The sequence below is a fragment of the Canis aureus genome, chromosome 24 (assembly GCF_053574225.1).
Source record: "Canis aureus isolate CA01 chromosome 24, VMU_Caureus_v.1.0, whole genome shotgun sequence".
Taxonomy (NCBI): domain Eukaryota; kingdom Metazoa; phylum Chordata; class Mammalia; order Carnivora; family Canidae; genus Canis; species Canis aureus.
This window is the reverse complement of record NC_135634.1, coordinates 19,280,337-19,293,641: the sequence shown is the minus strand read 5'-3', so window position 1 is coordinate 19,293,641 and position 13,305 is coordinate 19,280,337. Positions and strand designations below refer to the sequence as shown.

At 36.4% G+C, this 13,305-nt stretch overlaps 1 protein-coding gene across 18 annotated transcripts in view; it reads right to left on the bottom strand.

Annotated features, from left to right (window-relative positions):
* Positions 1–13,305, bottom strand: part of PSPC1 (paraspeckle component 1) — a 111,419-nt gene that overhangs the window by 67,678 nt on the left and 30,436 nt on the right. For all 18 annotated transcript variants that reach the window (XR_013362978.1, XR_013362979.1, XR_013362980.1 and 15 more), the window contains exons 4-5: positions 11,385–11,581; positions 4,260–4,344 (exon numbers count right to left, since the gene is read on the bottom strand). Coding sequence is in view for 3 of the 18 variants with exons in the window: in XM_077868488.1 (XP_077724614.1) it covers positions 4,260–4,344; positions 11,385–11,581 (282 nt within the window). In the remaining 15 variants the exon portion in view is untranslated. The remainder of the gene's footprint in view (positions 1–4,259; positions 4,345–11,384; positions 11,582–13,305) is intronic.

Here is a 13,305-nt window from a genome sequence, read left to right as displayed (position 1 = left end):
GGACAAAATAAAATGAAAAACTTCTAGAAAGCATTCACCATTCTAGATGCCATTAAAAACATTTGTGCTTCATGGGAAAAGCCTAACTATCAACAGAACAGGAGTCTGGAAGAAGCTGATTCCAATCCAACCCTCATGGATGCCTTTCAGTTGAGGGGCTCAAGACATCAGTGGACGAAATAACTGCAGATGTGGTGGAAACAGCAAGTGAACTACAATCAGAAGTGAGGCTTGAAGATGGGACTGCATTGCTGCAATCTCATGATAAAACTAAAGGATGAGGAGCTGCTTCTATGGATCTGCAAAGGAAGTGGTTTCTTGAGATGCAATCCACCCCTGGTGAAGATGCTGTGGAGATTGTTGAAATGCCAACAAAGAACTTAGCAGATTATATAAATATAATTGATAACACATCAATAGGGTTTGAGAGGACTGACTCTCAACTGTGAAAGAAGTTCTACTGTGGATGAAATGGTATCAAACCGCACCACATGCTATAGAAAAATCCTTCAGGAAAAGACGACTCTTCATGTGGCAAACTTCAGTATCATCTTATTTTAAGGAACTGCCATAACCACCTCAACTTGATCAGTATTTAATTAAGACATGCACATTTTTTAAACGTAATGCTATTTTATACTTAACTAAGTAGAATGAAGTAAATTCATTAATTGGCTTATACTTAACTAAACTATAGCTTATTATAGACTATAAGTGTAAATATATATGTAAATATATCTTATAGGTGCAAATATAACATATATACTGGGAAAACAAAAATTCATTTGACACACTTTATTGTGATATTCACTTTACAGCACTGGTCTGGATCTGAATCTGCAAGTATCTCCAAGGTGTGTCTATGAAAGAGTGTTTGAGAGGATTCCTATTTTGAAAGAAGTTCTAGTGAGTAAAACGCTATCAAACAGCATCACACAAGTAAACACGGAGAAAGTCTGTATTTGTGAAGAGAGTCAAAAAATGCCACAGCCTTCCCAAACTTCAGCAACCACCATCCTGATCAGTCAGCAGCCATCAACATCAGGGAAAGAACTTCTACCAGCAAAAAGATTTCAACTCCCTGAAAGCTCAAATGATGGTTAGCACTTTTTATCAATGAAAGTGTTTCTTCAGGGATCCCTGGGTGGCTCAGCGGTTGAGCACCTGCCTTCGGCCCAGGGTTGATCTGGAGTCCCGGTACTGAGTCTCGCATCGGGCTCCTACACGGAGCCTGCTTCTCACTCTGCCTGTGTCTCTGCTCCCCACCATGTCTCTCATGAATAAATAAAATCTTTAAAAAAAAAAAAAAAAAGTGTTTCTTCATTAAGGTGAACATATGTATTTTTTAGACATAATGCTCTTACACACTTGTTATACTATAGTATAGTATAAACATAACTTCTATATGCACTGGGAAACCAAAAAATTCATTGATATACCCTATTGCCATATTTGCTTTATTCTAGTGGTCTGGTTCCAAACCTGCAGTATATCAGAGGTACATCTGTTCTTATTCCCTGGCACAACACTCCAGGCTCATTTTGGACTTTTTAGTTCAGTAACTAACCACTTCTCCACAAAGCCTCAGTGCCTTTTAGTAGAGAATGGTGTTTTAAACAGGAATATGGGTCCTCTGTGTGTGCTGTTATTGAAGCATCACTTCACTGCTTATAGGCAGACAGGGGTTATGAAATCTATGTATGCATGTGAACCCACACATATATACACATCTTTATTTCTCTAAATTAAATACCACCGAGTTCTATTGATATCCCTGATCCCAATTCAAATGTCAGTGAATTCATTTTAGCCTTAAGTTTTCTCTTTTTCTTCTTTCTCCAACAATGAGAAAATGTATCATTATCTACATTTACTAATTAATTAGTTCAACTCAAGAAAGTATACAGATTTTTTCATTAAAGACGTGAACAAAGTGAGAAAAAAGTATATATAAAAATTAGCTTCAGAACTGCTAACTCAAATCCCTGAAACACATTAACTAACTAGATTACAAAATTTATATATTGTTTTTCTTGTCATTTGCCTATCGTGTCCAGTCAAGACAGTGTTTTCCAAAGTTATTTAGGTTCCTTATTTTCTTCCTCATCCCCTTCTAGGGTGATAATGTTATTCACCTTCAATGCAATTATGTTCATTTGTTTGTTTTTTAAAGACTTTATTTTTAAGTAATCTCTACCCCCAGTGTGGGGCTCGAACTAACAAGCCCAAGATTGAGTTGCATGCTCTACTGACTGAGCTAAGCCAGGTGCTCGCATTTGTTTGGGTTTTTTGAAATGCCTTCTTATGGGTTCTCCCATATTGTTTGGTTAGATCATTTATTTTTTCGGCAAATGAAAGGAAGGGTACTATTTCTAAAATTAGTCAAGTATAAGGGAAAGATGGGAGTCAGAGTTTTATGTTTGAGGGAGAAGATTTCCTTTTTTGTAGAAGTATGATAAACCTTAACATACTTACATAAAAAGGAAAGAAATCACAAGGAAGAAATTGGGAAAAGGTCTCCATATGATCATATGGGATGTTTTAAACAATAGTGGTTCTCAAACTTTATGATGCATACGAATCACCTAGAAGACTAAGTACAGGTGTCTGGGCTCCACTACCGTTTCTGTTTCACCAGTTTAGGGAAGTGGAGGTTTGTAATTAGAATGCTGATGCTGTCTGTCCAAATATCTTAATTTGAGAATAAGTAAGAGTAAAATCAGAGTAGCTCCAAGACAGAAACATATATACATTGATATAATCAGGTACAAAATTAGAAAAACGGGATCCCTGGGTGGCACAGCGGTTTGGCGCCTGCCTTTGGCCCAGGGCGCGATCCTGAAGACCCTGGATGGAGTCCCACGTCGGGCTCCCGGTGCATGGAGCCTGCTTCTCCCTCTGCCTGTGTCTCTGCCTCTCTCTCCTCTTTCTCTCTCTCTGTGTGTGACTATCATAAATAAATAAAAATTTTAAAAAATATATAAAAACTACATTAAAATATACTGAATAGAGGAATCCCTGGGTGGCTCAGCGGTTTAGCGCCTGCCTTTGGCCCAGGGCGCAATCCTGGAGTCCCGGGATCGAGTCCCGCGTCAGGCTCCCGGCATGGAGCCTGCTTCTCCTTCCTCCTGTGTCTCTGCCTCTCTATCATAAATAAATAAATATTTAAATATATGTGTATATATATACATATATATATAGAATACTACCTATTATTTCCAGACCATAAAGACACTTGACATTTATTCAAGGCTTTTAGTCTTTTTAATTTCCCACTTTAAAAAACAAAACTTTGGAGCACCTCGGTGGCACAGTTGAGCATCTGACTCTTGGCTTCAGTTCAGATCATGACCTCAGGGTCCTGAGATTCAGACCCATGGCAGGCTCCACATTCACTGGGCAGTCTGCTTGAAATTCCTTCTCTCCCTCTCCCACTGGCCCTCCACCTCAAGCTTGCTCCTTTCTCTCTCTCTCTCAAATAAATAAAAGCTGTTAATTTTTGTTTACACATCTTAGATCAACCACTCCCCCAAATTTCCTTATTTAACCTAGAAGATTTTAAGTTGACCATCACAGTCATCTATTTTATACTGAATTTTAAATCTCCATATCTCAATTTATCATGTATTCTACTCCCACAAAACTTTTTATTTTTTTTTTTTAATTTTTTTTTATTTTTTATTTATGATAGGCACACAGTGAGAGAGAGAGAGAGAGGCAGAGACACAGGCAGAGGGAGAAGCAGGCTCCATGCACCGGGAGCCCGACGTGGGATTCGATCCCGGGTCTCCAGGATCACGCCCTGGGCCAAAGGCAGGCGCTAAACCGCTGCGCCACCCAGGGATCCCCCACAAAACTTTTTAAAGTGAATTAACAGGCGCACAAAGATGTATAAAAGCATTCACAGTAGTGTTATACACATGGAGAAACTGAAACTAAGAATAGTTCATATATGTCCATCACCAGAAAAATGATCCAGTAAATCAGTGCATTGTTACAACCAATTATATGCAATACCTAAGCCCCTATATAAGTTCACAGTGAATGCAAAGCGTCCATAACCAGATAAAAAAATCATAAGAATAGCAAAGATTTATGCTAATTTGTAAAGCAATTCCCAAAGTCAAATAGACAATTTTGTTATTTTTTCTGTATTTTCCAACTTGTACAACTTATTTACGATAGGCAGTAGGGAATTTCATTAATATCACAATGAAAACTACGTATATTCACATATATATTACCATGATGTCCTTTACCTCAACTGTATCTGCTTCCGTTTTTGTAACTCCTGGTTTCTGAGTTCTTCCAAGCGTCTGAGTTCTTCTTGACGCCTCATGAGATCTATAAAAATAGATTACACATTAATATTTTTGCCTTCCCTTCTGTATTTTTAAATCAATAATTATATAATTGATTGCTGGCAACATTATTATTAACTTATTCATACTCATGCACTTAACTTCTCTTTTTGTCTATTGTATCATTTTGTAACGAAAGATTATAAGCAGTGTGATTAATCAAATTAGTATCTTTACTGGACCTGTTTCTTCCTATGTATGAAAAGATTAATAAAATTCATCCTTATGTTAAGAAATTAAGATGGGTAGTAACTATTTTAACATAAGGCCTGGAACATACTAAAAACAGAATGGTAGCTATATTTTCATATACATTCTTTCAAATGAATTACTATAATTTTTTTCAGCCATGAATGTAAAACCCAAAAAGATGCACTGGGAGACAGGAGCAGAGGTCACATAAGAACCCGAACAAACAGTAAAAGTAGTAAGACAGGATACTGTTTAACATCCAAATAATATCCCTCCCGATATAATTAGCATTAAGATTCCTCCCACACAAAGTCAATTTCTTCACCAACCCTTGCCATATCATCCAGAACAGGGGTTCCAGAGTAGTAGAAGATTAACTATCAGGTAATTACTTAAGCTGGAGAAAACTAGTAGACAGCAAAAATATTTAATCTACTCATATTCCTAATAGGAAATGTTTCGATAAGCCAAAATGTAGAGAGTGTACTATGATCATTAATTACCCGAGAAAGTCTATTCAGTATATAACAATTTTATCATGGTTTTGTAAGGTAATTGCTCTTACCATATATAACAATGTAAAAATATGTATTACATTTTCTTCCACCAAAAAAGGGTAAGAAAAAAAATAAACATTTCTTTTCTAGCAACTAGATTTTCTCCTTTTAAGCTGTACCATTTGAGAAAACTACTGCAACCTCTCAGAATTTCCACATCTGTAATGCTGGTTTAATAATTAGCTCAAAGACTCCAACAATAAAGTTATCAGATAAGTACATTATCCAATTTAAGTAGGAACACTATCAACTTAAAGCAAAACCAGCATTTACATTTACTAAATTATTTCTTTTAAGTTGCTCATATCCAAAATTCCTGAAATTTCAACAGAGCTTACATTTTGTACACTGCCATAGTAATATCCTTCTGGGGGAATATATATATATATTTTTCATCCTTTGATGAAGGGACAGTAAATCACTCAAAAACTTTTCTTAAAAAAATCCAAACCATCCATCCATACACATAAAGACATCTGGTGCAGCACTACTTACTAAGAAACCAAAAGAAGTTTGAAAATGCTTTCCTAATTTGTTGACAAAGAACCTAAAATTATATCTGTAATTTCGATATATCATAAATACATGGGAATATAAGGGAATAAGAGGGAATACAGACAAATTTGGAAGTTTGCACTGGGGATGCAGGAGTGGCTCAGTGTTTAAGCATCTGCCTTTGGCTCAGGGCATGATCCTGGTCCCATGATTGAGTCCCTCCTCAGGCTCCCTGAGGGGAGCCTGCTTCTCTCTGTCTCTGCCTGTGTCTCTCATGAATAAATAATTTAAAATCTTTGAAAAAATAAATAAAAAGTTTGCTCTGCACTGTGTTTTCTCAATTTAATATTCTTCAAGTCAGGAAAACAGAATGTATATTCTCTAACAGTGTATTTTCCAGAAATAGCAGCACTGAATCTACAGATTGAAAGGGCATATTTAGTCCCAAAGAAAAGCAGAAACACTATACTGGTATAACAAGATGTATCTTAAATACAAGAATGAACAGATGGAAAGATGTAATAAAGTACAGTAAAATGTTAGTAACAGAATATAAGTAGTGAACACCTTAAAATTCCTTCAACATTATTTTCAAAATTTCTCTTAACAAGAGCTGCCTGGGTGGCTCGGTCAGTTAAGCATCTGACTCCTGATCTCAGTTCAAGTCTTGATCTTAGGGTTGTGAGATTAGGCTCTGTGTTGGGCTCCATGGTGGGTGTGGGGCCTACTTAAAAAGAAAAAAAGAAGAAAAAAAACTTCTCTTAACAAAATATTGGGGAGAAAAAACACAACCTGGGTAAGTTACTGGACTTTGCTTAAGAAGAATCAAGTTCAAGTCATTTCTGAGACAAGAAAAATTCAGGCTTACCTCAGACTTCCCCACACAAACATTCAATGCTAGAAGACAATGAAACATGCTATCAAGTACTTAAGGAAAGGAGAAAAAGATCTATGAGTTTCAAGCACCAGTTTAAAATATAGGGATCAAGATAATATTTTAGAAGATGCAACAACTCAAGGAATGTTTTTTCTGTGAACGCTTCCTTAAATCATCATGAGAGGATAAACAACAATCAAATGATGCTACTTAAAATTGGGTTAAAATTTAAACACATGAAGATCATTAAAGAACATTAAGCTGAAATGAAAACATGGTATCAGAGAGATATGTGCACTTCCATGTTCACTCCAGCATTATCCACAACAGTGAACATTTGGAAACAACCTAAGTGTTCATCAACAAATGAATGGATAAAGATGTGGTATCTGTGTATGTATGTATCCATACACCACACAATGTGGTATACACAAACATATATACACTCAACTCATATACACAGACACACAATAGATTATTCAGCCACAATAAAATGAAACTCTACATTTCCAAGAACACGGATGGACTCTGAGGCATTAAAGCTCATTAAAATATGCCAAAGAAAGACAAATACTGCATAGAACTTAAACGTGAAATCTTAAAAAAAAAAAAAAAAAAATCACACTAATAGAAACAAAGGAGTAGAAAAGTGTTGTCAGGGGCAGGGAAGTGGAGTAAAAAGGGAAAGGTTGGTAAAGAGGAAAAGCTTTCACCTATAATAAAGCCTGAGGATTTAACGTATAATGTAGTGACTATAGTTGGTGACACTGTATTGTGTAATTAAGAATTAAGAGAGTAAAACTTGAATGTTCTACAACGCCAGAGAAAATTAGCTTTTATACTAAAAAAATAATTAAGTTGGGCAGCCCCGGTGGCGCAGCGGTTTAGGGCCGCCTGCAGCCCAGGGCGTGATCCTGGAGACCCTGGATCAAGTCCCAGTCAGGCTCCCTGCATGGAGCCTGCTTCTCCCTCTGCCTGCGTCTGTGCCTCTCTATCTCTCTGTGTCTCTCATGAATAAATAATTATTTTTTTAAAGGTTTTATTTAAGTTAATGTCATTAATCTAGACAAATCAGATGCAAAATAAAGTTGAGAGGAAAAGAGAACAAAGGAGGAATAAATTATGCTTATTTCCTTGTTGTTTTTTCCTTCAGTAATCAGGATCAAAAGATATTTAAAACCAATTTACTTCCACTACTTGATTTATCAGTACAAAGGCATATATATAAACACTGATGATATAAATGTAAAATTCCAGTGGTGAAAAGAGAAGACAGTAATAACAATATACCTAGCAGAGTTAATTTCATCTACTGAAAGCTTATAACTAAAGGAACAAAGATAATACAAAAATAACCATGTAGAAATTTCAGGAATTGTCTCCTACACTCCTACAATAATAACCATGTAGAAAATTCAGGAATTGTCTCCTACAAAAGGACCAAAAACAAAGGAAGAAGGAAAAAAGTAACCTGTAACAGTATAATGGGATTTGGATCTAGAAAGGATTAAATAAACATCAGTAAAGTACCAAAGTACAAGTATTAAAACATACTGGTGTATCAAAAAGAATTAAAATTTACAAAACCTTGCTAAGGTATATACATAAATATTCATTGAAGCATTGCTTTTACTAACAAACTGGGAAGAGACCTAGGTAGGTATCAGTCAACAGAAGAAGAGCTAAAGTAATTATTATATCCATTGAACAAAATATCATGCAACCATTTAAAATATGAGGCAGTTCTGTAAGTATCTACTGTAGAAAGTAAAATAGCAAGGTAGAAAAAAGATAAATAGGAAATTTCTTGGTTATAAATACACATACATACTTAATGACATATTCGAGTTTACTTTTCATTAAGGGATATACAAAAGAAACTTAAAATACGGGGATCCCTGCATGGCTCAGTGGTTTGGTGCCTGCCTTTGGCTCAGGGCGTGATCCTGGAGTCCCAGGATCAAGTCCCACATCGAGCTCCCTGCATGAAGCCTGCTTCTCCCTCTGCCTGTGTCTGACTCTCTCTCTCTCTGTCTCTCATGAATAAATAAATAAAATATTAAAAAAAAAAAAAAGAAAGAAACTTAAAATACAGAAGAGACTGTGATTCCTACAAGAAAGCAGAAGGTAGAAGAAGATAGGAGTACACTTTCTCTGTACTATTTGAGTTTTCTATTTCCATAGGTCACCTGAAGAGTCCTGTTTCTGTTTCTGCACAGCCACAGAACAAAGATTACCTAAAGTCCCTCCTGCCATCTGAATAATCCCTTAAAAATGGTGTATGAACTATAAAATTGTAGAACAAAAGAAAGAAAATTGTAAATTAAAAAAAATTTTTGAACACTGAAAAAAATTGATCACCTGTAGTCTTTTGCTGAAATAAATACAAGATGTACTTTAGCACAAGTAAACCCAGAAGGAGGATACACTAAGTGATGTGCTTTTCTATTACAAACCGAAATATGTCAACAAGGGTTATAAATAAACACACAAAAAGCAATGAAAAGATAAAAACTCAGGAGACATAACTTTACAAAATTATTCTGCTTCAAAAGTCAAGTCTTAGGGATGAGACAAATCTTCTAAGAGCTCAGAAGAGCTTTATGAGACCTGAAGAAATATTGCTCTTTGTCATCACTATATCCTCAAATACCTCAGTGTCTTCTACCAACTGACCTTAAAAAATACGTTATGTAATGACTGTTACAATACTGTCTGTCATCATCAACAAGTATCTTGTAGTACAAATGCTTCCATATTTAATCAATGTTATGTCCTAACCATGGCATGACTGTAGACAGTGGCAAAGTGCCCAGAAGGCTATAAGCAGAAAACAATGCATATATTGGACAGAAGTATGAGAGTAATCATGAAGCCTACGAAACGAAAACTTAAAAAATTTCCCAGTCGACTCTGATGTGTTAACAAATTTTAGAACCACAAAACCACCAGACTAAAGATCTCTCTTCCATCTCTAAGCAATGATTCTGTAACCTTATCTTTTTATAAAGCAATTTAAAATTTTCTGCTAGATAAGAGACTTAGTTTATCTTGAAACATATTATGTAATATAAATGAGCTCAATTTTCTTAGAAGAGTGAACTTGCAGAACAGGTAAGTTTACTGTCCAAATGAAACCAGAAATGTCTGACTAGTTTCTTTAGTTGTTGCACTGGATTTTGTTTAACTTATTTAGTTTCAGGGACAGTTATTTAATGACTTGATCATAAATGTTCAATAAATGTTTACTGAACAGAAAAACCAAATAAACAATCCTGGGCTTCTAGGAATTAAGAATCTATCAAAAGGATTTAAAAATGAACGATGATCATATTTTCACCTTTTAAAGAAATACTGGCTCTCGTATGAAGAACAGATTGGAAGAACCAAGATTAAATGACAGTCCAATAAGAAGACTACTGCAGAAACTTAGGTAAGCATCCCGGTGCCTTGATCTCTGGGGGTAGCCAAGACAATGTAGGTAAATGTTTACTGAAATGTTAAAAAAATTAAATAAAATAAAAAACAGCAAAATAGAGAGTAATCAAATGTTTATTTTAAGAAATACAAACTATTATGGATAGTTGAAAAAATGAGTGGCAGGAATAACCAGAAGAAATTATTTCGAGAATTACAGAACACAAAAGAAGCAAATAGATAATAAAGGCATAAAAAGAAACACAACAAGAGGATAAGAGGAAAAGCAAGCTTCTACATATATTTAAGTAGCTTATCAGGTTAGGTGTTTGACCAATGAATATGAGAATAAACGATCACCCATTAGGACTGCTCTGAAAAGTTCAGTTAGTGCTATCTCAAATGTTTAAAATATTCTTGCCAACTACAACAAATTCAATCCTCCTGAATCCCCATATCCGTCAGCATACATGAAATCTTTTTCATTCCTGCCGAAGAATATCCATATGTAATCTTTGGACAGACAGTATAATCTTATACAACCAGCATTTGTCTTAATTCTTCTTTCCATCAATCAAAATCTTTTAAGTTTTTAATTCCAGTGCAATATTAGTGTCAGGTATACACCAAAACAAAATCTTGATTAGGTGACTTTATCCCAAATCTACATACCAAAAATTACCCACTGTGCTTCTCTTTTTGCCAGCAAATCGTTTATCTTTACAAGCAAAATTTAAAAATCCTTTAATAACCTCTAAACAATACAACTTATATAGGTAAATCGTTTTTTCTTTTTAAACGCAGGGCTTGAATTCATAACCCTAAGATCAAGACCTGAGTTGAGATCAAGAGTCAGATGCTTAACCAAATGAGCCACCCAGGGACCCAAAAACTTATTTTAATAAGGGATTCTGAGATTGTTGGTTTATTAAAGGAAGTTCTTGGAAAAGGGAGATTTTTTTTCTAATAAAGTGAGAGTCCCAACTATCTCTAAACTCCTAACTGGCAACTTAAATAGTTAATAGGTAACACTGGGAAATATAAACTTAGCTTTAAGAAAAAAAAATCAGGGATGCCTGGGTGGCTCAGCGACTGAGCATCTGCCTTTGGCTCAGGGCATGATCCTGGGTCCAGGGATGGAGTCCCGCATTGGGCTCCCTACAAGGAGCTTGCTTCTCCCTCTGCCTATGTCTCTGCTTCTCTCTTGTGTCTCTCATGAATTAAAAAATAAAAAAAATTTTTAAAAATTAAAAACAGAGGAAAAAAACCATACCATATCTATTTGAAAGCCCATTTTGGGGGCACCTGGGTGGCTCAGTCAGTTAAGCGGCTGACTTTGGCTCATGGTCATGATCCCAGGGTTCTAGCATGGAGCCTTGTGAGAGGTTCTCTTCTCAGTGGGGAGTCTGCCTCTTCCCCCTACTCATGTTCGCTCTCTCTCAAATAAATAAAATAAAATCTTAAAAAAAAAAAATTTTTTTTTACCTTGCCTCATTAGCATTAATTGGTGTTCGTGCCTGGCTGCTTCCATTTCTGCTTCTAGTTTCTCTTTGGCTTCTCTGATGTTTCTATCAACCTGCTCACGCTGCTGCTTTTCCATTTCATCAAGAGCCTTCCATCGGGATGCATATTCAAATTCAAATGTCCCAGGCTGAGCAAAACGTGGCGGCTGTTCTCTTTCCCTAAGTTCACATTTAAAAACACAGAAATATAGGTTTAAAAGGCAAAACAATAAATAAGAATTACAAGAACAACCATTTACTAAGCAGTTGCAATGCTCATGGCACTGTGTCAGGCAAGTACTCTACATGTTTACCTCACGGCAATATTGTAATGCATGTTTTAATAGCCCTGAGTTAAGAGACAGCCCGAGGATGCCCACCCAACTAGTAAGAACAGAACCAAAACTCCAATGTAAGCAATCTGATTATTACAAGGTGCACTCCCCTAATTATCACCTTCAATGAGGCCTTTCTGATTTTCACTCAATTTTATGTAAGGCAATCTGCAACACATGAATCAAATACGCCCTAAATTAACCATCTAGAATCAAACTTTTCTTCTAAAAGGAGTAACCTGGGGATCCCTGGGTGGCGCAGCGGTTTGGCGCCTGCCTTTAGCCCAGGGCGCGATCCTGGAGACCCAGGATCGAATCCCACGTCAGGCTCCCGGTGCATGGAGCCTGCTTCTCCCTCTGCCTCTCTCTCTCTCTCTCTCTCTCTCTCTCTGATTATCATAAATAAATAAAAATTAAAAAAAAAAAAAAAAAGAGTAACTTTTGGGCAGCCTGGGTGGCTCAGGGGTTTAGCACCGCCTTTGCCCCAGGGTGTGGTCTTGAAGACCTGGGATCAAGTCCCAGGTCGGACTCCCTACAGGGAGCCTGCTTCTCCCTCTGCCTGTGTCTCTGCCTCCCTCTGTGTGTGTCTCTTATGAATAAATAAATAAAAATAAATAATAAAAATAAAAGTAGTGACTTTCAGGGATAGTACTAAAAGCAGATAGCACATTGAGTATTACGTGCTAGGCAAATTGGCTATGCCAAAAAGCAAAGGCCTCACTTACAAATATATCTATTAATTGCTGTAACTCAAGTACCTAGCACAACATCTAGCAAAAACTATATACATTTAACATTTATTTCTTGAATGATCAGCAAACAACCAAAAAATTTTTTAAAAGATAATGACCTATGGATGTACTTGAAATGCAAAGAATTTTTTCAATTATTCTTGCCTATCACAACTTCTATTTAAAAATACTGGTAAATGGGGATCCCTCGGTGGCTCAGCGGTTTAGTGCCTGCCTTCGGCCCAGGATCAAGTCCCGCATCGGACTCCCTGCATGGAGCCTGCTTCTCCCTCTGCCTGTGTCTCTGCCTCTCCCTCTCTGTGTCTTTCATGAATAAATAAATAAAGTCTTAAAAAAATAAAATAAAATACTGGTAAGGGCAGCCTGAGTGGCTCAGCGGTTTAGTGCTGCCTTAGGCCCAGGGCATGATCCTGGAGACCCAGGATTGAGTCCCACGTCAGGCTCCCTGCATGGAGCCTGCTTCTCCATCTGCCTGTGTCTCTGCCTCTCTATCTCACATGAATAAATAAATAAAATCTTAAAAAAAAAATAAAATACTGGTAAAAATAGAATCCCTATCCCACCAATGTAAGTACAGATGCCTTGCAATCCTAAATTTTAACTTTTATTTTAGGGTGGAGAGGGAAAGATGGGTAGGTGAGACAAATGTGGGAGAGCCAGGGAGAGGTTGTCACAGAAGAAAAGATGTAGTAACAAGAAAGAGCTACAAAAATATTCAGAGGTATATTAGGAAAATCAAAGTTAATCATGATCTGGAATTCTATACCTAAAAAATAGATTTGGACTTTTTCTTTTTAAAACATTGACTGGAGGGGGA